The sequence below is a fragment of the Bombina bombina genome, chromosome 3, assembly GCF_027579735.1.
Source record: "Bombina bombina isolate aBomBom1 chromosome 3, aBomBom1.pri, whole genome shotgun sequence".
NCBI lineage: Eukaryota > Metazoa > Chordata > Amphibia > Anura > Bombinatoridae > Bombina > Bombina bombina.
Genome location: NC_069501.1, coordinates 1018486373 through 1018512952, shown reverse-complemented (window position 1 = coordinate 1018512952; position 26580 = coordinate 1018486373). Strand labels below are relative to the sequence as shown.

The following is a 26580-nucleotide window of genomic DNA, read 5'->3' as shown; positions in this document are numbered from 1 at the left end:
GGAGGAGATCCAGAGCATAATTTCAGCTCTTAAGCTACCCTATTCTTTTATTTCTGATGATTCCATGCAAATCATTCAGCCATGAGCCGTGATATCTGGCTTCACTGTGCTAGCCCACGGGGCGTTGTGGCTATTTTATTGGTCAGTGGGTTTTGTTTTGTTTCCTCTGAGGGCCAAGCTTTCCGGCGATTCCTTACAAGGGTAAGACCTTGTTGGGTCCTGATTTGACAGGAATATTCTGAGCACCCGATCCCATCTGATCTCCGATGTTAAGCAGGGCCAGGCCTGGTCAGTACATGGATAGGAAACTGCCTGTGAACACCAGGTGGCAGTAGGCTTAATCTTTTCTACTACAAGACTAGAAGAATAGACGTCAGAGTAGAACCCTGCAGCTGAGTCTATATTGGCATAAATGGTTGCCCCCGATCTGGGTTTATGCTCAAGTGGGGTGCTGAATTTCTCTGTTTTTTCTTCAAACATGGATACGAGATGTCCCAGATAGACTGAGGGACATAGTATTTCAGGGTACCTAAATAGAATTCTTACTTTCCTCCCAGAGGCAGTTTCCACCTCTCTATTTTATCTGCAGACCAGATAACAGATTTTTGAATTGCGTTTTGGACCTTTTACAAAGGGAGTGATGGTTCCAGTTCCTGTAAGGGAACAGGGTCTAGGATTCTATTGTTCCTGTTTCGTGGTTCCCAAAACAGAGGGAATTTTTGTCTTTTTTCTAGACCTAAGGGGTCTCAACAAGTTTTCTCAGTACCGTCCTTCGACATGAAAACCTTTGTTCCATTCTTCCTTTGGTCTAAGAGGGTCAGTTCAAGATGACCATAGACCTGGGGGACGCGTATCTTCAAGTTCCTGAGCTTTGCTTGTCTGTCAATCTTAATTTTTTTTTTCCCCTTTGGCCTTGCCACTGCTTCCTGTGGGGGCTATCTTGCACTGATCAGGTTTCGGGGAATTGCTCTGGCGCTGTTCCTGGACGAATAGAGTTCAGGTGCCATCTTTTCAACTAAAAAAACTCTCATACAGTGATCTTGTGGTTCCCAGTTTCAGGGGCAGTTTTTCTTAGGAACCATAATAGTTTTCCCTATTTCTGAAAATATTCTGTCAAGGGACAGAAAATCAAAGATTCTTTCCTCTTTGCCTCTCCTCTGTAGTCTTCTGTTTGGCTTCAATGGCTTCAAGTTTGGAGGTAATTGGTTTGATGGTTGCTTCATTAAACTTGATTCTCTTTGCTCGATTCCTTCTGAGAATTCTGCTATTTGGCATGCTCAGATAGTGGAACGGAGATCATGTGGATCTGTCTACATGGGATTTTCTCCTGTGGTGTTTTTTTCAGGAGTTTCTGTCTCAAGGCACATGCTTCCGGAGACCTTCCTGGATAATAGTGACCACGGATGCCAGCCTGTTGGGCTGGGGAACTATGGACTCGGAAGTGGTCTATTCTCCCCATATCCATCTTGGAGTTGAGAGCGATCTACAATGCTCTGATGGCTTGGCCTCAGTTGTCTTTACTCCGGTTTCTCAGATTCAGTGAGCGGACATTTGTATTTGCTGTCTATCTGTTATCCACATTACAGGAGTGGATACTGGGAATGGACTGCTTGTGCAGTCAGACGTTTCATCCCGGGGAGTGGACGCTCTTCCCGGAGGTGTTCTCCAGGTTAACCCTCAAATGGTGAGGTGCTGAGTTGGATCAGATGGTAGCACGCTAAGCTTCCGAAGGTGCTTTTTAGGTCAAGGAATCAGCAGGTTGCCCGATAGATACTCTGGCGGTTCCTTTGAATTCAGTCTAACATACCTGTTTTCTCAGTTTGGCTCTCCTTCCGCGAGTCATTGCTCGTATCAAATGAGAGAGAGCATCCGTAATTTATAGTTCCTGCATGTTCTCTCAGGATCTGGTATGTAGATCTTGTGGATGTCATATTTTCCACTTGAAAGTTGTTCCTGTGGAAGGACCTTCTAATTCAGGGTCCATTCCTTCATCCAATTTCGTTTCTCTGAAGCTTTCTGCTTGGAGATTGAACGCTTAGTTCTGTATAAGCGTGGTTTTTCTGCATCGGTCATTGAGACCATGCTTCAAGATTGTAAGCCTGTTACTGGTAACTTTTACCATGTGGTATGGCTTAAATTCCTTATTGGTGTGGATCCGAGGGCTACTCTTGAAAGTAGGGCCAGGATTCCTAGGATTTTATCTTTTATCCAGGTTGGTCTGGAGAAGCGTTTGTGAGTCAGTTTCTCTGAGGGGTCAGATTTCTGCATAATCCGTTTGAGCCATTGCATTCCATTGATTTTAAGTATTATCTGGGAAGGTTTTGTTCTTATTGCATTTTCTTCTCGGAGAGTCTCGGAACTCTCGGCTTGCAGTGTGATTTGCCTTAGCTTATCTTTCATGCCGATAAGGAGGTTCTAGTTTGAGATTTCTTCCTGAAGTGGTTTCGGATAGAATTTTTAATCAGGCATTGTTGTTCCTTTTCTTTGTCCTATCCTTATCAGAAGGAAGGTCTGTTGCACAACTTGGTTGTTGTGTGTGCGCTAAAATTCTACTTTGAGGCGACTAAGGTTTTTCACACAAAGTTCACGTAAAGTTCAGAGGCTACTACTACTTCTCTTTCCCTCTGGTTGAGAAGTATATTTCGAGAACAAATTGAATTTAGTATTTAGAGGGCGCTAGAAGAAGCTAAAGATATCTCAATATGTGACCTTAAATTGTTGTTAAAGAGGATTAACCTTAATTAGACTGGGATTGTCTGTACGTGTGTTTATATAGACTAAAACACAAATTCAATACCTAAAGAATTATATTGTATATATATATATATTAATTATACACTACCATCTGGTGACACACTTTGAGTTATATATACTGCATACTCTTTATGATAGCGCCCCTATATTTTACTCAGTTTGGGTATATTATAAAGTCTGGATTCCAAATTGGAGACTATTACCGCTATGCTTTCCTCACTTGTTGCAGAGAAAAACACTGTTCCTGTTAATACACAGCCTAGTCCTGCTGCTACTTCCACAACCTCCTCCCCTGCTATTGGTAGCATACCCCGGATACCGTTGCCTGATAAGTTTGACGGCACTATCGACTATAGGGGTTTTCTCAACCAGTGCAGACTGCATTGAATAGTGATACATACAATTATGCAAAAATTATACTGGGACTTTGTAATTTGTTGCACGTTAATCCATATTGTTAACATATGTGTTCACTCTTATTATGTTAGGGCACACTCCTGTACTTTCCCCTTTAAGTAGCGGCTTGTATCAAAGTGTAACATGGGTCATTGAGAAAGTGTAATCATACGAAATGTGTTTGACCTGTTATTTGTATCTTTTAACTTCAAGGTATCAAATAAAATATGTCTATTTTTTAAGACATCTCGCCTTTTTCTATGTTTACACCCAGAGAGGATTGAGCGCTCTTTACTATGGTATTACTATGGTATTCTGATTTGCATTGCAGGTATTTGGGAGCCAGTGAGGACTCCTGCCGCTAAAGAGGAACCTTTCTGTGTGCTTTTTGTTCCTTGTGGGACCCCGAGGAGGTGAGACCAAAACAGCGTGAGGATTACCTGCTGTTCCTGCAAGGACCGCTGCCTGTGATCTTGGGTCAGCGCGTATAGCAGATGGAGAAGGGCGAGATTGTCAGTTTCCCAAAGCACTGGGCGGAAGGCAAGGATCCGGAGCACTTACCATGTTTTCTTGTTTGCATTTCCGCAATGACCCTCATACCTTTCAGTCACATCAGTCAAAAGTTAACTTTATTATTTCTTTATTGAAAGACAAGGCCCTAGCCTGGGTTTCTCCCCTTTTGGTAAGATAAAAAGGTGGTCCCTCAGGCGCCTCTAGACGGAGGCAAGGGGTATAGGAATAGTAATTAGGACAATTCAGTGAGAAAGTTACTTAACACTCAAGATAAAGTTACTTCATATACTACTATTTTAAAACTTGTGGTGAAAGTTACTTCATATACTATTTTAAAACTATTTTAAACTTGTTAAGCACGGTTAAAAGATTTTAATGAACAATGAGATAAAATTGAGAACAAATGATCACAAATCTACAATAAGTGGAAGTACACAAATAAACAAATTCAGGTAATGCAGGTTAACCGTGCTTAACAAGTTTAAAATAGTTTTAAAATAGTATATGAAGTAACTTTCACCACAAGTTTTAAAATAGTAGTATATGAAGTAACTTTATCCTGAGTGTTAAGTAACTTTCTGACTGAATTGTCCTAATTACTATTCCTATACCCCTTGCCTCCGTCTAGAGGCGCCTGAGGGACCACCTTTTTATCTTAGTATACATCATCTCGGTGGCTACTAGGTGCCACCACCCTTAGGCTTATAGGGGGTTGTCTGGCGCAGGTCCATTATATATCTTTCTCCCCTTTTGGAGCAGAGTGCCCAGCTCCTGAACGATGCTGATACCTTCATTTCTACACTGTCTTCCGTATTTGGGACCTCTGGTCGCACTTCTGCTGCAGAATACTCTGTCTTGGATCTCCGCCAAAGCAATAGATCTGTGGCACAGTACGCCATCAAATTTCTCACCTTGGCACATGAGACCAGCTGGGATTGCAGTGCTCTCAAGGCGACCTTCCTGAGAGGCCTGCATGAACGCATCAAGGATGAGCTCACTTATCGTGATGTTCCATTCTCCCTGGATTAATTAATAGCACTTTGCATCAGTCTGGATTCTCGCTTTCAGGAGCGACAAGCCAAGAGAGAGAGAACTCGCAGAATCCTTCCCTCTCGTCCTCCTACCCGTCTAGCCACTAGACTGTCCTCTACCCCTCCTGCACCTCCAGTTGCCTCTGAGGAGGAGCCCATGGATCTCTCTTCCCTCAAGTCCTCTGAATCTGAAAGACAGAGAAGAAGGAGGTTAAGATTATGCTTCTATTGTGGTTCGAATTCACATCAACTTAAGAATTGTGATATACTACTAATTCCCCTCACTCTTCTCGGATCCTGGTACTTATTACTCTTACCTTTCTCCAGAAGTCTGTTCTTACACAGGCCTTTGTTGATTCAGGGGCAGCTGGTAATTTTACGGATCACCGTTTTTATGATTCACACAGGTTTGCTTCTTCTTCAAAAAAGAAATGTCTCAAAATAACCACTCTGGATGGAACACCCCTTGGATCAGGCTTAATCCATTTCAAATCAGAACCTCTAACCAAGACTGTGGGAGTCTTACATTCTGAACAATTGCAATTTGATGTCATTCATTCTCCTGCACCAGTTGTCCTTGGTCTTCCTTGGTTACGCAAACACAATCCTCAATTCGACTGGACTGAGGGACAGTTGCCTCCTGGGTTAAATCCTGTTTTCACTCCTGCCTGACCAAGTTTACTCCGTTACTTCTCTCCCCTATAGCCAGCCTTCTGACCCCTTCTAATCTTCCCTAAGTATATGCAGAATTTATGGATGTGTTTGAAAAGAAAGCAGATGCTTTGCTACCACCTCACTGCCCCTACGAATGCAAAGTTGACCTGTTTACTAGAGCCCCACTTCCTAAAGAAAGGACTTATCTGCTGTTTAAGGCTGAAACCAAGGCCATGGAGTAATATATCCAAGAGAACTTAGCTAAAGGCTTTATTCACCCTTCCTCCTTTCCTACTGGGCTGGTTTCTTTTTTGTCAGTAAAAAGGATGGTGGTTTGAGACCCTGCATCGACTACATAGCCCTAAACAACATCACTATTACTCCTGCCTGGCCAAGTTTACTCCGTTACTTCTCACCCCTATAGCCAGCCTTCTGACCCCTTCTAATCTTCCCTAAGTATATGCAGAATTTATGGATGTGTTTGAAAAGAAAGCAGATGCCGTGCTACCACCTCACTGCCCCTACAAATGCAAAATTGACCTGTTTACTGGAGCCCTACTTCCTAAAGAAAGGACTTATCCGCTGTTTAAGGCTGAAATCAAGGCCATGGAGGAATATATCCAAGAGAACTTAGCTAAAGGCTTTATTCACCCTTCCTCCTTTCCTGCTGGGCTGGTTTCTTTTTTGTCAGTAAAAAGGATGGTGGTTTGAGACCCTGCATCGACTACATAGCCCTAAACAACATCACTATTACTCCTGCCTTGCCAAGTTTACTCTGTTACTTCTCACCCCTATAGCCAGCCTTCTGACCCCTTCTAATCTTCCATAAGTATATGCAGAATTTATGGATGTGTTTGAAAAGAAAGCAGATGCTGTGCTACCACCTCACTGCCCCTACGAATGCAAAATTGACCTGTTTACTGGAGCCCCACTTCCTAAAGAAAGGACTTAACCACTGTTTAAGGCTGAAACCAAGGCCATGGAGGAATATATCCAAGAGAACTTAGCTAAAGGCTTTATTCACCCTTCCTCCTCTCCTGCTGGGGATGGTTTCTTTTTTGTCAGTAAAAAGGATGATGGTTTCAGACCTTGCATCAACTACATAGCCCTAAACAACATCATTATTAAGAACCGTTATCCTATTCCCTTGATCACTGAATTATATAATTTGCTCCAAAATGCTTGTTACTTTACAAAACTAGATCTTCGTGGGGCATACAATCTCATTCATATCTTCCCAGGATATGAATGGAAAACTGCCTTCAACACGAGATCAAGGCATTATGAATATCTAGTAATGCCTTTTGGGCTGTGCAATGCCCCTGTTGTCTTTAAAGCTTTCGTCAATGACATCTTCCGTGACCTCCTTAATCATACTCTCATCATCTATTTGGATGATTCCTTGGAAATGTTATCTCAAAAGAAGGTTTTGGCATGGATCCTACAAAGCTTACTGCAGTTCTGGAATGGCCTCAGCCCACCACATTGAAAGAACTATAGAGATTCTTGGGGTTTTCCAACTATTATCGCAAGTTTTTAAAGAACTTATCCAGAATTGTTGCTTCACTCACTGAGCTGACTAAACAAAACAGAGACTGCAAAAATTGGCCTCCAGAAGCTGTGGGCACCTTTTCTCAACTGAAAAAGGCCTTTTGTACTGCTCCTGTGCTACGCCATACTGACCCTGATCTGCAGTTCACCTTAGAGGTTGATGCCTCTGAAATAGGAGCTGGTGCTGTCTTAACTCAAAGGGACCTTTCTACCTCCAAATCGCATCCTGTAGACTTTTTCTCTAAACGTTTTACCCCTGCAGAGAGGAACTACAATGTGGGGAATCGTGAGCTCCTAGCCATTAAAATGTCCCTTACTGAGTGGCGACATTGGATGGAGGGCACTGCCAACACCATTCAGATTCTTACTGATCATAAGAACCTGACATACTCTATCCTCGACAGGCCAGGTGGGCCTTATTCTTTTCTCACTTTAATTTTATAGTCTCTTATCTTCCTGGGACCAAGAATAAAAAGGCTGACACTCTTTCCTGTCAGTTTCCCCACTCTAATGACTCTTCTGAAGCCCCTATCGAACACATCATTCCTTCGTCCTGTGTGATTGCTCAACTTAATACCTCTCTACTGAAGAGATTACAACGTGCTCAGTCAAGAAAACTTCCCGAAGCCCCTACGACTCCAGACATCCTTTTTGTACTCCCGAACCTACGCACTCCTGTCCTATCCTGGGCTCATGATAGCAAACTGTTTGTTCATCCTGGTTTGACAAGAACCTTTAAACTTCTTTCTCGGCATGTTCGGTGGCCTACGATAAAGTTCCGACTCTGAAGAGTATGTCAAGGCTTGTCAGACTTGTGCCGTCAATAAAACTCCCCAATCCTTACCTTATGGCTTACTTCAACCATTGACCATACCCAAACAACCTTGGACACACAGCCATGGATTTTATTGTGGACCTCCCTCTGACCACCATACGGTTATATGGGTTGTCCAGGCTTATCGATTTTCCAGGCTTGCTCATGTTGTGCCCTTGGTCAAACTACCTACGAGTTGTCAAGTCTGTTTCTTCTTCATGCGGTATGTCTTCATGGTATACCCGTTAATATTGTCTCTGACAGAGGACCTCGATTCGTTTCCACCTTCTGGAGAGCTTTTTGCAAAAGGATTGGGACCACTGTTTTCTTGTCTTCTGGCTACCATCCTCAGACCAATGGTCTGACAGAGGGATCAAATCAAGATCTCGAAGCCTATCTCAGAGACTATGCCAATTATTAGCATACCAATTAGTATGGACTCTTGCCCCTAGCTGAACTGGCTAAGATTGGCACTCATCTTTACAATGCTCTCCATTTCAAACCACAGCAGGTTATCAAGCCCGTCTTTTCCCTCTTTTAGCTCAGTCTACGGGGGTTCCTGCTGCTGACCGTCGTTTCACTGACCTTACTATTCATTGGCAGCGTATACGATTTGAGTTACGTTCAGCCATCTCCGACCATCATCGAGCTTCTATTCATGCCTTTGCAGTTGGTGAGCGAGTCTGGGTCTCTACTCAAAACGTTTACTTACGTCAGCCCTGTCACAAATTGGGTCCCGCTACATCGTCCCTACAAGGTCCTCAAAAGAATTGCTCCTTTTGCCTACAAAGTGGCCTTACCCAGAGCCTTGCACATTCATCTAGTCTTCCACATCTCTCTGTTCAAGCCCTACATCACAAACAGATTTACCCGACTCAGACCTCCTCCTCCACCACTCTTGGTTCATGGGGAGCCGGAGTATGAGATTGCCAGGATCCTAGACTCCAGGTACAGAGGCAGGCAACTTCAATACCTCGTGAACTGGAAGGGTTACTCTGTGGCACATCATTCCTGGGTTCCTGCCCGTCATGTGCATGCTCCTCTGATCTCCAGGTTTCATACTGCTCATTCCACCAAGCCTATATAGGGACCCGGAGGTACCCTTTGAGAAGGGGGCTCTGTCACGCCGCTCCATTTCTTTTGTTGCCACAGACGTTGTCAGCTATCTCCTGTTGCCATGGACGTGGCGGTGCTCTAGGCGCACTAGCCGTGACAACACCACCGCTTAGAGCCTCCTAGACGTTTTCCTTGGCGCGAACCTGGGGCTATGTAAGTACTTCCTTTTCTTACTTACATCTCCCAAGTATAAGTTAAGTTTTGTGCTTCCCTGGGTGCTATACTATTACTGCTGTGATACCTTTGTATTACTTACTTGTTGCTGAACTCTGCTTGCCTTTGACTACCCTCCTGCTTTACCCCTTTGGTACTGTGAAGGATTGAACTGTCTGCCTGCTATTGAATCCTGCCTGTCTCTGACCACTCTTTGCTTAACCCCTTTGGTACTGTGAAGGACTGGACTGCCCTGCCTGGGACCATTTCCCCTTTTTCTCTAATCTCCATTGTGAGTATTGCATTGTATACTCATTTAACACTTTTATTGTGTTCTGGGTCCTTATCTTGCCACTGGATGCTGGGATAAGTATACTACTGGCCAGGATTAGTCTGATAGAACTATCCCATGAGCATTACAGAGATGGCTAAATCTCAACTTTCAAACGGCCAGATTACGAGTTTTGCGTTATGAGGGGTGCGGTGCTAACTTGCACGTTATTCTCACCGCTCACTTTCCTACAGCGCTGGTATTACAGGTTTTTACAAACCCAGCGTTAACAGGCAAGAAGTGAGCGTAGAGCGAAATTGTGCTCCATACCGCACTCCAATACCAGCGCTGCTTAAGTCAGCGGTGAGCTGGTGGTACGTGCTCGTGCACGATTTCCTATAGACATCAATGGGGAGAGCCGGCTGAGAAAAAGTCTAACACCTGCAATAAAGCAGCAAAAAGCTCAGTATGTTTACACCTAACACCCTAACATGAACCCCGAGTCTAAACACCCCTAATCTTACACTTATTAACCCCTAATCTGCCGTCCCCGACATCGCCGACACTGACATTATACTTATTAACCCCTAATCTGCCGCTCCGGACATCGCCGCCACAAACATTATACTTATGAACCCCTAATCTGCTGCCCCCAACATCGCCGGCACCTACATAATGTTATTAACCCCTAATCTACTGCCCCTAACGTTGCCGCCACTATAATAAACATTAACCCCTAAACCGCCATACTCCAACATCGCAAAACCTAGTTAAATATTATTAACCCCTAATCTGCCACCCCTAACATCGCCGCCACCTACCTACATTTATTAAACCCTAATCTGCCGCCCCCAACATCGCTGCCACTATATTATATTTATTAACCCCTAAACCTAAGTCTAACCCTAACACCCCCTAACTTACATATAATTAAAATAAATATAAATAAAACCTACAATTACTACCTAAATTATTCCTATTTAAAACAAAATACTTACCTGTAAAATAAACCCGAAGCTAGCTACAATATCACTAATAGTTACATTGTATCTAGCTTAGGGTTTATTTTTATTTTACAGGCAAGTTTGTATTTATTTTAACTATGTGGAATAGTTACTAAATAGTTATTACTATTTACTAACTACCTAGCTAAAATAATACAAATTTACCTGTAAAATAAATCCTAACCTAAGTTACACTAACACCTAACCTAACCCTACAATTAAATAAATTCCCTAAATTAAATACAATTAACTAAATTAAATAAAATTAGCTAAATTACAACAACAAAAACGCTAAATTACAGAAAATAAAAAACAAATTGCAAGATCTTTAAACTAATTACACCTAATCTAATAGCCCTATCAAATAAAAAAGCCCACCCAAAATAATAAAAACCCCTAGCCTAAACTAAACTACCAATAGCCCTTAAAAGGGCCTTTTGCAGGGCATTGCCCCAAAGAAATCAGCTCTTTACCTGTAAACAACAGTAAAACCCACCACCTACACAACCAACCCCCCAATCAAACCCTAACTTAAAAAAACCTATGCTCCCCATTGCCCTGAAAATGGCATTTGGATGGGCATTGCCCTTAAAAGGGCATTTAGCTCTATTGCTGCCCAAATCCCTAACCTAAAAATAAAACCCACCCAATAAACCCTTAAAAATACCTAACACTAACCCCCTGAAGATCCACTTACAGTTTTGAAGATCCAACATACATCCTCAACGAAGCCGGGAGAAGTCCTCATTGAAGCAGCAAGAAGTCCTCAACGAAGACGGGAGAAGTGGTCCTCCAGGCGGGCAGAAGTCTTCATCCAGACGGCATCTTCTATCTTCATCCATCTGGCGCGGAGCGGCTCCATCTTCAAGACATTTGGTGCGGAGCATCCTCTTCCAACGACCACTACCCGACGAATGAAGGTACCTTTAAGTGACGTCATCCAAGATGGCGTCCTTTAGATTCCGATTGGCTGATAGAATTCTATCAGCCAATCAGAATTAAGGTTGAAAAAATCCTATTGGCTGATGCAATCAGCCAATAGGATTGAACTTCAATCCTATTGGCTGATCCAATCAGCCAATAGGATTGAGCTTGCATTCTATTGGCTGTTCCAGTCAGTTAAAGAGCTGATTTCTTTGGGGCAATGCCCCGCAAAAGGCCCTTTTAAGGGCTATTGGTAGTTTAGTTTAGGCTAGAGGGTTTTATTATTTTGGGTGGGCTTTTTTTATTTTGATAGGGCTATTAGATTAGGTGTAATTAGTTTAAAGATCTTGTAATTTGTTTTTGTTTTTCTGTAATTTAGTGGGGGGTTTGTAATTTAGCTATTTGTATTGAATTTAGTTAATTGTATTTAATTTAGGGAATTTATTTAATTGTAGGGTTTGGTTAGGTGTTAGTGTAAGACAGGTAAGGTTTTATTTTACAGGTCAATTTGTATTTATTTTAGCTAGGTAGTTAGTAAATAGTTTATAACTATTTAGTAACTATTCTACCTAGTTAAAATAAATACAAACTTGCCTGTAAAATAAAAATAAAACCTAAGCTAGCTACAATGTAACTATTAGTTATATTGTAGCTAGATTCAGGTTAATTTTACAGGTAAGTATTTATTTTTAATTAGGAATTATTTAGTTAATGATAGTAGGTTTTATTTAGATTTATTTTAATTATATTTAAGTGTTAGGGGGTGTTAGGGTTAGACTTAGATTTAGGGGTTAATAAATTTAATATAGTGGCGGCGGGATTGGGGGCGGCAGCTTAGGGGTTAATAAATGTAGGTAGGTGGCGGCGATGTTAGGGACGGCAGATTAGGGGTTAATAATATTTAACTAATGTTTGCGAGGCAGGAGTGCAGCGGTTTAGGGGTTAATATTTTTATTATAGTGTTTGCTATGCGGGAGGGCCTCTGTTTAGGGGTTAATAGGTAGTTTATGGGTGTTAGTGTACTTTTTAGCACTTTAGTTATGAGTTTTATGCTACATCTTTGTAGTGTAAAACTCATAACTACTGACTTTAAAATGCGGTACGAATCTTGACGGGATAGGGAGTACCGCTCACTTTTTGGCCTCCCAGGACAAGCTCGTAATACCGGCGCTATGGAAGTCCCATTGAAAATAGACTATACGCAAATTGCGTAAGTTGATTTGCGGTAAGGCCAAAAAAGTGTGCGGTGACCTAAATCTGCAAGACTCGTAATACCAGCGGTAGTGAAAAAGCAGCATTATTACCTGATAACGCTGCTTTTTCACTATAACGCAAAACTCGTAATCTAGCCGATAGTTAATTATTGCAATTCTTGACCACGAGTTTAGTGAATTTTATAGCCCCCATTTTGGGGCTAACTCGAGTTCCTTAAGGTGTCTTGAAAAAGCTCTTGAAAACGGATTGTTATCGCCAAAACTTTTCATCCCCCTTTTTTCATGTGACCCAAAAACACAATAGCCATGGTGCTCACGTTGATGAAATGTGACAATTTTGGACAGAAAAAGTGCTGAAAAGTCCTCAGTCTATGATCAACTCCATAGTTGGGTATAGGAAGCTTGTGTGATTTTCCAACTTAAGCAACTTGTAAATTGAAGTGTTAGAAACAACAAAATACTTTTTAATTAAAATATTACTTAGAGTTATTATTTTTCTGGTTATTAGCATGGCAAATGTTTATCTGTTTCCATAGCTACAAGCTGAACCATGAAGTTGCATAGAATTAATGGCTCAGCTTCACGCACTAGATTACACATGCACATTTCCAGTAAGAAAGGAATAAGGGACTGGCCACCACATGTACTCATGTTCTAAACAACAGGTCGGTCGTGCATACACTTCAGATTAGTTAATGTCTGCTTATAATGCTGAGGCACAGAGACATATAAAAAAGAACTTGGAACTTCAACAAACAAAAAAAACAAATTCTCCTTGGGTCAAAAACATACAACTCTATAGTACTATAGAAATTATTTAAATAAATGTCTTAAAATTACACAAGGGTTAACAGGACATCATGAAACCCATTTTTTTCTTTCAATATTCAGATAGAACATATTCTAGACAACTTTCCAATGTACTTCTATTATATAATTTGCTTCATTCTTAGGGGCCCATTTATCAAGCTCCGGGGGCCCATATATCAAGCTTGAGGGCTTGCCAGAAACACCAGTTATGAAGCAGAGGTCTAAAGACCGCTGCCCCATAACCTGTACGCCTGCTCTGAGTAGGCGGACAGACATCGCCGCAATTCAACCCAATCGAGTACGATCGGGTTGATTGACACCCCCTGCTGGCGGCCGCAAATCTGCAGGGGGCAGCTTTGCACCAGCAGCTCACAAGAACTGCTGGTGCAATGCTGAATACGGAGAGTGTATTGCTCTCCGCATTCAGCAAGGTCTGGCGGACCTGATCCGCAATGTCGGATCAGGTCCGACAGACCTTTGTTAAATAGGGGCCTTGGTTTCCTTTGTTGAAAAGCATAGGCAGGATCAGAAACAGCATGTATAACCCTTGTCATTGGCTCACCCAATATGTTCGTCTAGCTCCCGGTAGTGAATTGCTGCTGCTCCTCTAGCAATGGATTCCAAAAAGAATTAAGCAAATTTTATAATAGAAGTAAATTTGAAAGTTGTTTAAAAGTGTATGTTCTATCTGGATCACAGAAGTAAATTGCTCCGTTACATGTCCCTTTTAATAATTTTTTATAACTGCAGTTTTGTTTTCATAATTTTTCACATCTTGCCTTGTAAAACTAGTCAGTAAAACTTTCACATTTACCCTTTAATTATTTAGAAATGGGTAATGTAATAACTTTATTTCACTTTCACAGAATTTTTTTTTCTTTATATTTCTATTTTTAGTGCAATTTCAGACAGATGAGCATGCAGCAACCTTTAGCATTAAAGTCCGTCATCCTACAGTTCCTAAATTGTACAACTCAAGATATGGAGACTGTAAGTAATATTGTAAAACTGTTAATTATGTTGTTTAAAGTTATATGTTTCTGTCAAAGAGACAAAAAACTGGAAACGCAAAAACATAATTTATGTAAGAACTTACCTGATAAATTAATTTCTTTCATATTGGCAAGAGTTCATGAGCTAGTGATGTATGGGATATACAATACTACCAGGAGGGGCAAAGTTTCCCAAACCTCAAAATGCCTATAAATACACCCCTCACCACACCCACAATTCAGTTTAAAGAATAGCCAAGTAGTGGGATGATAAAGAAAGGAGTAAAAAGCATAAACAAAGGAATTTGGAAATAATTGTGCTTTATACAAAAAATCATAACCACCATAAAAAGGGTGGGTCTCATGGACTCAAGACAATATGAAAGAAATGAATTTATCAGGTAAGTTCTTACATAAATTATGTTTTCTTTCATGTAATTGGCAAGAGTCCATGAGCTAGTGATGTATGGGATAGTAATACCCAAGATATGGAACTCCACAGAGTCACTAGAGAGGGAGGGAAAAAAATAATAACAGCCATTTTCAGCTGAAAAAAATAATCCACAATCCAAAATATAAGTTTATTCTCATAAATAAAAAGAAAAAACTTAAACATAAGCAGAGGAATCAAACTGAGACAGCTGCCTGAAGAACTTTTCTACAAATACATCAAAACGGTAGAATTTAGTAAATGTATGCAAAGAAGTACACTAACACCCATAAACTACCAAAGAAGACCAAGTTGCTGCTTTGCAAATCTGATCAACTGAAGCTTCATTCTTAAAAGCCCACGAAGTGAAGACTGATCTAGTAGATTGAGCTGTAATTCTCTGAGGCTGGGCCTAACCCAACTCCAAATAAGCCTGATGAATCACAAGCTTTAACCAAGATGCCAAGGAAATGGCAGAAGCCTTCTGACCTTTCCTAGAACCAGAAAAGATAACAAATAGACTAGAAGACTTCCTGAAATCTTTAGTAGCGTCAACATAATATTTCAAAGCTCTTACCACATCTAATGTATGTATGTATTGGGTACTTGTAAATACTGCTCATTTTATCGACCTCGGAAGGTTGAAAGGCTGAGTGGACCTTGCCGGGGATCGAACCTGCAACCCTTGGGTTGCTACAGAGCTCAGCTACAGTGCCTTAGTATGATGAGCTATCTGTCCGGCACATTCTAAACAATGTAAGGATCTCTCCAAATAATTCTTAGGATTAGGACACAAAGAAGGGACAACAATTTCTCTATTAATGTTGTTAGAATTCAGAACCTTAGGTAGAAATTTAAATGAAGTCCACAAAACTGCCTAATCCTGATGGAAAATCAGAAAAGGAGATTCACAAGAAAGAGCAGATAATTCTGAAACTCTTCTAGCAGAAGAGATGGCCAAAAGGAACAACACTTTCCAAGAAAGTAGTTTAATGTCCAAAGAATGCATAGGCTCAAACAGAGGAGTCTGTAAAGCCTTCAAAACCAAATTAAGACTCCAAGGAGTAGAGATTGATTTAATGACAGGCTTGATACGGACCAAAGCCTGTACAAAACAGTGAATATCAGGAAGCTTAGCAATCTTCCTGTGAAATAAAACAGAAAGAGCAGAGATTTGTCCATTCAAGGAACTTGCAGACAAACCGTTATCCAAACCATCCTGAAGAAACTGTAAAATTTTAGGAATTCTAAAAGAATGCCAGGATAATTTATGAGAAGAACACCATGAAATATAAATCTTCCAAACTCGATAATAAATCTTCCTAGAAACAGATTTATTAGCCTGTAACATAGTATTAATCACTGAGTCAGAGAAATCTCTATGACTAAGCACTAGGTGTTCAATTCCAATACCTTCAAATTTAATGATTTGAGATCCTGATGGAAAAAACGGACTTTGAGACGGAAGGTCTGTCCTTAATGGAAGTAGCCAAGGTTGGCAACTGAACATCCGAACAAGATCCACATACCAAAACCTGTGAGGCCATGCTGGAGCTACCAGCAACACAAACGATTGTTCCATGATGATTTTGGAGATCACTCTTGGAAGAAGAACTAGAGGCGGGAAAATATAAGCAGGTTGGTAACACCAAGGAACTGTTAACGCATCCACCGCTTCCGTCTGAGGATCCCTGGACCTGGACAGGTACCTGGGTAGTTTCTTGTTTAGATGGGAAGCTATCAGATCTATTTCTGAAAGACCCCACATCTGAAAAATCTGAGAAAACATATCTGGATGGAGCGACCACTCGCCCGGATGTAAAGTCTGACGGCTGAGATAATCCGTTCCCAATTGTCTATACCTGGGATATGAACCGCAGAAACTAGACAGGAGTTGGATTCCGCCCAAGCAAGTATCCGAGATACTTCTTTCATAGCTTCAGGACTGTGAGTCCCACCCTGATGATCGACATATGCCACAGTTGTGATATTGTCTGTCTGAAAATATAATGTTACTCTCAATTAATGTTTGTTATATGGAACACAACAGTAGTAAAAATTTGGTTGTTACACTTTATTTATTGAATCAACTACTGACAAGAAGATTCTGAAAAATAAAGTGTTTTATTATTTCAAAATATACACAGTCTATATCTTTATCTTATAAACACACACTGTATACCTTTTGACAGAATAATTAAAGTATTGGACAGGAAAATATAAGACCACCTTATGGTAAAAACAGGTTGTTAATAACAACTCTGATTCACAGGTTGTTAAATGAAGCAAGCAAGACTGGGCTATGGTAGAAGTAAGGTAAAGTTATTCAGAACACACTCTGGCTCAGCGTGCAGAAAAGTACACAGATCCTGGATTCACACTCAATAATTTCAGGATGGAGAGCGTAATACTACCTAAATATGTATAATCAAATACTGCAATATTTGTAAGTGGTAGCAAGCTAAGCAGTCAGTAGTAGTATTTGCAGAGAGTGTACCTGAAATGCTGCAGGAGCTGAGAAGTCTGATGTGGAGCAGGCAGGCAGCGTGTGAAGTCACTGGCAGAGCTGACAGCCTGGAATGTAGCAGCGGCTGCTGCTGAAGCAGAGAGACACTGAGAGAAGGTAATAAATCTTCCTTTACCCCACTGAGGAATCTTGCAGAGGCATCAAATGAGGAAGTAAGTGAGAGTAGGATCCGGTATTAGGAAATCCAGCAGATATTTCAACCTGTTAGAAAATAAGGCAGAGAGGCTTAGACAACTTGTAATCCAGAGCATAATACAAGGAGTACTCAGTGGATACTGGAACACAATACCAAGCACTGATTTCAATGTGCTGTGTTGTTTTATAGGAGGAGCAATCAATTAGGAGAAACTTCAGAGTCTCTTAAAGAAACAGTGCTCAACCCTGACATGACCCCCCGCTCAAGGAAGCTGTTCCACAGCGGTAGGACAGGGTCGATCAGGATGCCTGCGATGAAATTGAGACGTAAGGCGAGGAGCATTCAAGTTGGTGATGGGTTCCCAGGTGTCCTCGTCAGGTGAATAATTTTTCCACCTAACCAGATATTGTAATACCCCGTTATAAAATCTGGAATCCAAAATGGATTCAACTTCATATTCATCCTGACCGAGGGTGGTAGCAACAGGTGGTAGAAGAATTAGCTGATCCCTTGTGCGGGCATAAGGTTTTAGAAGGGAAACGTGAACTGTTGGATGAATCTTAATGTTGTTGGGAAGTTGTAATCGGATGGCATTCTTATTGATGATGCATTCTATTGGGAATGGACCTATGAACAAGCTTGCCAATTTTTAAGTTTTAAGTTTTTTGTGGATAACCAGACCAAATCACCCACAACATAGTCAGGAGATGGTCTCCTTCTGAGGTCGTAGTAGTGTTTCTGTGTCTACTGTGCTGAAAGAATATTGTCTTGAATGAATTTAAAGTTTTCTTGTATTGTATTGACAATATCATCAACCAATGGGGAATCAGAGGGGTTGTGTGAAGTAAAAGTGAAGTCAGGGTGATAGGCATAATTTGCATAGAAGGGCGTCATCTTTGTGGAGGCGTTCAAGGAATTATTGTATGCATATTCAGCCATTGATAGGAATTTCATCCAATCTGATTGGTGATAAGAACAATAACATCTTAAGTAATGTTCTAGCCACTGATTCAGTCTTTCTGCCTGCCCGTTTGTTTGGGGGTGATAAGCTGTAGTAAAGCGGTGATCGATCTGGGTTACTTCACATAGTTTGGTCCAAAATTTTGAGGTAAATTGTGTTCCTCTGTCACTAGTTAATATAGGAGGTATGCCATGTAACTTGACTATATTATCAATAAACAGTAGAGCTGTTTCAGAGGAAGTGGGGAGTTTGTGATAGGGGATGAAATGAGCCATCTTTGTGAATAAGTCAATGACTACAAATATTGTAGTTTGTTTGTTTGAAAGAGGCAAATCAACGATGAAATCCATGGAGACATGGTACCAGGGTCTTTCGGGAACAGGAAGAGGCATGAGTAATCCATAAGGAGCTTTGCGATCTGGTTTGGAGGTGGTACAAACCTTGCAGGTCTTTATGTACTCTTGAATAGTCTCCCTCATCTTTGGCCACCAAAAGGTTCGTGAGAGGCGTTCCATAGTCCTACGAATGCCAGGGTGTCCGGAAAGAGGGGTATCATGAGAGGCTTTTATCATCTGTAACTGCAAATGAGGAGTAAGATACAATTTACTCCTGTGGTAATATAATCCGGCGGACTTATGGAGTTCTGGTTTAGGAGGTATTGGAACATCTTTGCAGTAAGTTTTGAGTTCAGAGATGATTGGAGTTATCAGTCCAACAAAATAATCAGGAGGTATGATGCTGGATCTGAATGGGAGCTCTTCAGATTTTATGAGTGAACGGGATAAGGCATCGGCCTTTCCGTTTTTATCTGCTGGTCTGTAAATGATGGAAAAGTTAAAGCGATCAAAATAGAGGCTCCAACGAACCTGTCGGGCTGAGAGAGTTTTGTTTCTTTGGAAGTACTGCAAATTTTTATGATCAGTAAAGATGTTAATAGGTATGGTAGTTCCTTCGAGCAGATGTCTCCAATGTTCGAGGGATCGGCGGATTGCTAAGAGTTCTTTGTCTCCGATAGCGTAGTTTCTCTCAGCAGGTGACATTAATTTGGAGTAAAAGGAGATTGGATGTAGAGGTTGACTTAAAGAACTTTGCTGAGAGAGAACGGCTCCAATTGCATAATCCGAAGAATCGACTTCTAACGTGTACTGGTACTGAGGTTTGGGAAAATGCAAAATGGGAGCTGATGTGAATTTTCTTTTTAAAATTTGGAAAGCTTTCTCTGCCTGAGCATTCCAGATGAAAGGTGTTGTACTGCCAGTTAAAAGTGTTAAAGGCTTGACTATAGAAGAGAAGTTTTTGATGAATTTTCTATAGTAGTTCGAAAACCCCCAAAACCGCTGTACATCCTTCCTTGATTTAGGTTGAGGCCAATTGAGAACTGCGTTTACCTTTTCAGTCTGCATTTGAATACCTAAGGGGGAGATGTTATAGCCCAAGAAGGATACTTGATTTGTGTGGAACATGCATTTTTCAGGCTTTGCATATAGTCTATGCACTCTAAGCCGGGAAAGAACTTGACGAACATGTTTTACATGTTCTTCTCTGGTTCTAGAATAAATGAGAATGTCATCCAAATATATTACAAGACATACGTCCAACAGATCTCTGAACACTTTGTTGATAAAGTGCTGGAACGTAGCGGGGGCATTACACAGGCCGAAAGGCATTACCAGGTATTCGAAAAGACCATACCTGGTCCTGAATGCCGTCAGCCACTCATGGCCCTCCTTTATCCTTATTAAATTATATGCCCCTCTTAAATCCAACTTGGTGAAGATGGTGGCATCAGAAAGTCTTTCGATCATTTCTGGAATTAAGGGTAATGGATAACGATTCTTAATTGTACATTTATTGAGTTCGCAGTAATCAATAATGGGTCTTAGACTGGAATCTTTATTTCGCACGAAGAATATCCCAGCTCCAGCTGGAGAAGTGGAAGCTCTAATAAATCCTTTCCTTAAGTTCTCCTCTAAATATTCTTTCAAATGCTCCAATTCATGGGGGCTGAGAGGATAGAGATGACCGTAAGGGATCTTGGCAACAGGTTGAAGGTCTATCAGACAGTCATATATCCTATGAGGTGGCAAGTTCTCTGCCTCTGTCTTACTAAACACATCTTTAAAATCAGAATATTCATTGGGTAGGTTATCTATTGTTGTATGAGTTTGCATTAATAAATGACCAGTGAGACAAGTATTTCTGCAATAATCTGAATTAAACTTTATTTCAAAAGGGGACCAAACAATAGTTGGGTTATGAAGTTGCAACCACTTCATCCCAAGAACCAAAGTGAAATGAGGAGAGGAGAAGACATCTAAGGACATCAATTCTGTATGTCCACAGATATTCACAAAAACAGGAATGGTCTCATGGGTTATGGGACCAGAAACCATGGGTGATCCATTGATTACTTTGATGGGGACTGGTGTCTTCTTGCAGATCAAGGGGATACGATTCTGAAGACAATAGTGAAGATCTAAGTAGTTACCAGTAGCCCCTGAATCAATGATAGCGTCATCAATTTTCAGTAGACTTTGTTCCAGCTGTAGAGAAAGAGACAGCGTGCAATAAGATGTCTTTAACTGAGAATGTACAGATGAATTAATAAGTTTAAACTTACATTTCTTAGACTTTAACAAGACTGTGCAGTCTTGAACATTGTGAGTAGGACTGGCACAGTATAAACAAAGATTCTTCATCCTACGGCGTAATTTCTCTTCAGGACTGAGTGGTCCTCTGAGGATTCCTATCTCCATTGCCTCAGGCTGAGGTTTAGCGGAGGCGTAGTAAGGACTGGTAGTAGCAGAGTATGAAATTTTAGGTTTTAAATCTGTTGCAGATTTTTCTGCTTTTCTCTCACGGAGGCGGCGGTCAATTTGAGTAGCCATTCTCATAAAGGCATCTAAAGTTTTTGGTTGTTCAATCCTAGCAAATTCGTCTTTCAAAGCCTCAGAGAGACCAATACGGAATTGGTTCCGCAAGGCTATGGGATTCCAAAGAGAATCAGCAGAAAACTGTTTAAAGTCCGTGATATACTCCTCCACGGGTCTTTTGCCTTGTTTGAGGCTTCTCATGGAGGATTCAGCTGTGAGCTGGATATCTGTATCTTGAAATAATGCATCCATGGATGCAAAGAAAGCTTCTAGTGATCCTAAAATTGGATCCTCTGTCTCAAAGAATTTGTCAGCCCAGTTTCTTGGTTCCCCTCTGAGGAATGATATGGTGGTCAGAACCTTCACTCTCTCAGTGGGGTAAGTCCTGTGTTTCATGGAAAAGCGTAAGTGTCAGGCATTTTTAAACTGCCTGTACATTTTTCTATTGCCTGAGAAATGCTCTGGTAAGGAAACCTGTGGTTCAAGCATAGTCTCAAATTGACTAGATTTCAGTGCAATAGATTCTTTTATAATATTTCTTAGTGCAACATTTTCAACTTGTAAATCGTGTAAGCCCTGGGCTAACTGATCAACCCTTTGCGTGAGATTAAAAACAACCTGTGGAAGATCTACTGGTTCCATATTTTTTTTTTATTTTATTTTTTTTTTTTTTTTTTTTTTGGGGCTTGGTATTATATAATGTTACTCTCAATTAATGTTTGTTATATGGAACACAACAGTAGTAAAAATTTGGTTGTTACACTTTATTTATTGAATCAACTACTGACAAGCAGATTCTGAAAAATAAAGTATTTTATTATTTCAAAATATACACAGTCTATATCTTTATCTTATAAACACACACTGTATACCTTTTGACAGAATAATTAAAGTATTGGACAGGAAAATATAAGACCACCTTATGGTAAAAACAGGTTGTTAATAACAACTCTGATTCACAGGTTGTTAAATGAAGCAAGCAAGACTGGGCTATGGTAGAAGTAAGGTAAAGTTATTCAGAACACACTCTGGCTCAGCGTGCAGAAAAGTACACAGATCCTGGATTCACACTCAATAATTTCAGGATGGAGAGCGTAATACTACCTAAATATGTATAATCAAATACGGCAATATTTGTAAGTGGTAGCAAGCTAAGCAGTCAGTAGTAGTATTTGCAGAGAGTGTACCTGAAATGCTGCAGGAGCTGAGAAGTCTGATGTGGAGCAGGCAGGCAGCGTGTGAAGTCACTGGCAGAGCTGACAGCCTGGAATGTAGCAGCGGCTGCTGCTGAAGCAGAGAGACACTGAGAGAAGGTAATAAATCTTCCTTTACCCCACTGAGGAATCTTGCAGAGGCATCAAATGAGGAAGTAAGTGAGAGTAGGATCCGGTATTAGGAAATCCAGCAGATATTTCAACCTGTTAGAAAATAAGGCAGAGAGGCTTAGACAACTTGTAATCCAGAGCATAATACAAGGAGTACTCAGTGGATACTGGAACACAATACCAAGCACTGATTGCAATGTGCTGTGTTGTTTTATAGGAGGAGCAATCAATTAGGAGAAACTTCAGAGTCTCTTAAAGAAACAGTGCTCAACCCTGACAGAAAACAAATGAACGGTTCTCTCTTCAACAGAGGCCAAACCTAAAGAGCCCTGAAAATAGCACGGAGTTCTAAAATATTGATTGATAACCTTGCCTCTTGAGGTTTCCAAACCCCTTGTGCTGTCAGAGATCCCCAGACAGCTCCCCAACCTGAAAAACTTGCATCTGTTGTGATCACGGTCCAGATTGGACGAACAAAAGAGGCCCCTTGAACTATACGAGGGTGATCTAACCACCAAGTCATAGAGAGTCGAACATTGGGATTTAAGGATATTAGTTGTGATATCTTTGTATAATCCCTGCACCATTGGTTCAGCATACAAAGCTGGAGAGGTCTCATATGAAAACGAGCAAAGGGGATTGCGTCCGATGCTGCACTCATGAGACCTAAAACTTCCATGCACATAGCTACTGAAGAGAATGATTGAGACTGAAGGTTCCGACAAGCTGAAACCAATTTTAATCGTCTCTTGTCTGTTAGAGACAGAGCCATGGACATTGAATCTATCTGGAAACCTAAAAAGGTGACCCTTGTCTGAGGAATCAAAGAACTTTTTGGTAAATTGATCCTCCAACCATGTCTTTGAAGAAACAATACTATTTGATTCGTGTGAGATTCTGCAGAATGTAAAGACTGAGCTAGTACCAAGATATCGTCCAAATAAGGAAACACCGCAATACCCCGTTCTCTGATTACAGAGAGTAGGGCACGAGAACCTTTGAAAAGATTCTTGGAGCTCTCGCTAGGCCAAATGGAAGAGCGACAAATTGGTAATGCTTGTCTAGGAAAGAGAATCTCAGAAGCTGATAGTGATCTGGATGAATCGGAATATGAAGATATGCATCCTGTAAGTCTATTGTTGACATATAATGCCCTTGCTGAACAAAAGGCAGAATAGTCCTTATAGTCACCATTTTGAAAGTTGGCACTCTTACATAATGATTCAAAATTTTCAGACCCAGGACTGGCCTGAATGATTTTTCTTTATTTGGGACAATGAATAGATTTGAATAAAACCCCAGACGCTGTTCCTGAAACGGAACTGGTATGATTACCCCTGAAAGCTCCAGGTCTTAAACACACTTCAGAAAAGCCTGAGCCTTTACTGGATCTGCTGGGATGCGTGAGAGAAAAAATCTTCTCACAGGAGGTCTTACTCTGAATCTTATTCGGTACCCTTGAGAGACAATACTCTGAATCCATTGATTTTGGACAGAATCTGCCCAAATGTTTTGGAAGAATCTTAATCTGCCCCCTACCAGCTGAGCTGGAATGAGGGCCGCACTTTCATGCGGACTTGGGTGCTGACTTTGATTTCTTAAATGGTTTGGATTTACTCCAACTTGAAGAAGGTTTCCAATTGGAACCAGATTCTTTGGGGGAAGGATTAGGTTTATGTTCCTAGGAACAAAAACGGTTAGAAGCTTTAGATTTACCCTTAGGTCTTTTATCCTGAGACAAAAAAACTCCCTTCCCCCCAGTAACAGTTGAAATAATCAAATCCAACTGAGAACCAAATAACGTATTACCTTGGAAAGAAAGAGATAGTAATCTAGACTTAGATACCATGTTAGCATTCCAATATTTGAGCCACAAAGCTCTTCTAGCTAAAATAGCAAAAGACATAGATTTTAACATCAATTTTAATGTTATCAAAAATGGCATCGCAGATAAAATGATTAGCATATTTAAGCAAGCGAACAATGCTAGACAAATCAAGAACCTTTTCCTGTTGCGCTAAGCTTTCCAACCAAAAAGTTGATGCAGCTGCAACATCAGCCATAGAAATGGCAGGCCTGAGAAGATAGCCAAAATATAAATAAGCTTTCCTTAGATAAGATTCAAGTTTCCTATCTAAAGGATCTTTAAAAGAAGTACTATCTTCCATAGGAATAGTAGTACATTTAGCAAGAGTGGAAATAGCCCCATCTTTTCCCAAAACACCAATCTAACTGCTGGCAAAGGATACGATTTTTTAAACCTTGAAGAAGGAATAAAAGAAGTACCAGGCCTATTCCATTCCTTAGAAATCATATCAGAAATAGCATCAGGAACTGGAAAAACCTCTGGAGTAACCACAGGAGGTTTATAAACAGAATTTAAACGTTTACTAGTTTTAATATCAAGAGGACTAGTTTCCTCAATATCCAATGTAATTTACGCCTCTTTTAACAAGGAACGAATATACTCCATTTTAAATAAATAAGTAGATTTGTAAGTGTCAATATCTGAGGAAGGATCTTCGTAATCAGATAGATCCTCATCAGAGGAGGATAATTCAGTATGTTGTCGGTCATTTGAAATTTCATCAACATTATGAGAAGTTTTAAAAGACCTTTTACGTTTTTTAGAAGGCAGGATGGCAGACAAAGCCTTCTGAATCGCATCAGCAATAAAATCTTTTATATTCACAGGTATATCATGTACATTAGATGTTGAAGGAACAACAGGCATTGTAGTATTACTGATGGACACATTCTCTGCATGCAAAAGCTTATCATGACAACTATTACGTACCACAGCTGGAGATCTAGAGGCCCATTTATCAAGCTCCGAATGGAGCTTGAAGTGCCGTGTTTCTGGCGAGTCTTCAGACTCACCAGAAACAGCAGTTATGAAGCAGCGGTCACAAAGACTGCTGCTCCATAACCTTGTGCACCTGCTCTGATGAGGCGGACAGGAATCGCCGGAGTTCAACCCGATCGAGTACGATCGGGTTGATTGACACCCCCTGCTGGCGGCCGATTGGACGCGAGTCTGCAGGGGGCGGCGTTGCACCAGCAGATCTTGTGAGCTGCTGGTGCAATTCTGAATACGGAGAGCGTATTGCTCTCTGCATTCAGCGAGGTCTTGCGGACCTGATCCGCACTGTCAAGTCCGCAAGACCTATGATAAATAGGCCTCCACAAATTTACAACAAATGCACTGAGCTTTGGTAGAACTGTTATCAGGCTGCAAGGTTCCAACAGTGGTTTCTGAGACAGGATCAGATTAAGACATCTTGCAAATGTAAGAGAAAGAACAACATATAAAGCAAAATTATCAATTCCTTATATGACAGTTTCAGGAATGAGGAAAATGCAAACATCATAGCCCTCTGACATAGAAAAAAGGCAAGAGGCATCTAGGAATGGGGTTTTAAATAATGAAATGTATGTATGACGCACAACGCAAACTGAATTTTTTTTGCCGTAAACAACATCTGGAAATGACACACTCGCGTAATTGGAGACGCAACCTTGTGCAAGGAACTCAGCGTCAACTAAGATGCCGGAAATGACGAATTTGCATCATCGGACGTACCTATCTGCCAAAAAAATTCTTGCACCAAAAATTACGCAATAAACTTTGTTATTTTGCGCCCTCGCAAGCCTAATTTTGCCCGCAAAATTTAATGAAAAAGCAGTCAATTGAGAAAAGACTATACCCCAGGTAAAAAAATTTTTTTTTCCTAAACATGTTTTTTTCCCAAATATGAAACTGCAAAAGGAAATATGCATAAACCTGACTCATGGCAAATATAAGTACAATACATATATTTAGAACTTTATATTATTGCATAAAGTGCCAAACCATAGCTTAGAGTGTCTTTTTTTTTTCTTTCATGATTCAGATAGAGCATGCAAATTTAAGCAACTTTCTAATTTACTTCTATTATTAATTATTCTTCGTTCTCTTGCTTTCTTTATTTGAAAAAGAAGGCATGCAAGCTATTTTTTTGGTTCAGGACCATGAATAGCACTATTGGTGGGTGAATGTATCCACCAATCAGCATGAACAACACAGTGTGTTCACTAAAAATGGGCCGGCATCTAAACTTACATTCTTGCATTTCAAAAAAAGATACCAAG

At 40.7% G+C, this 26580-nt stretch overlaps 1 protein-coding gene across 1 annotated transcript in view; it reads left to right on the top strand.

Annotated features, from left to right (window-relative positions):
- B4GALNT1 (beta-1,4-N-acetyl-galactosaminyltransferase 1) overlaps positions 1–26580 on the top strand; it is a 407445-nt gene that overhangs the window by 289592 nt on the left and 91273 nt on the right. The window contains exons 5-7 of the mRNA XM_053705522.1: positions 7162–7308; positions 8255–8386; positions 14058–14195. Of these exons, the coding sequence (XP_053561497.1) occupies positions 7162–7308; positions 8255–8386; positions 14058–14195 (417 nt within the window). The remainder of the gene's footprint in view (positions 1–7161; positions 7309–8254; positions 8387–14057; positions 14196–26580) is intronic.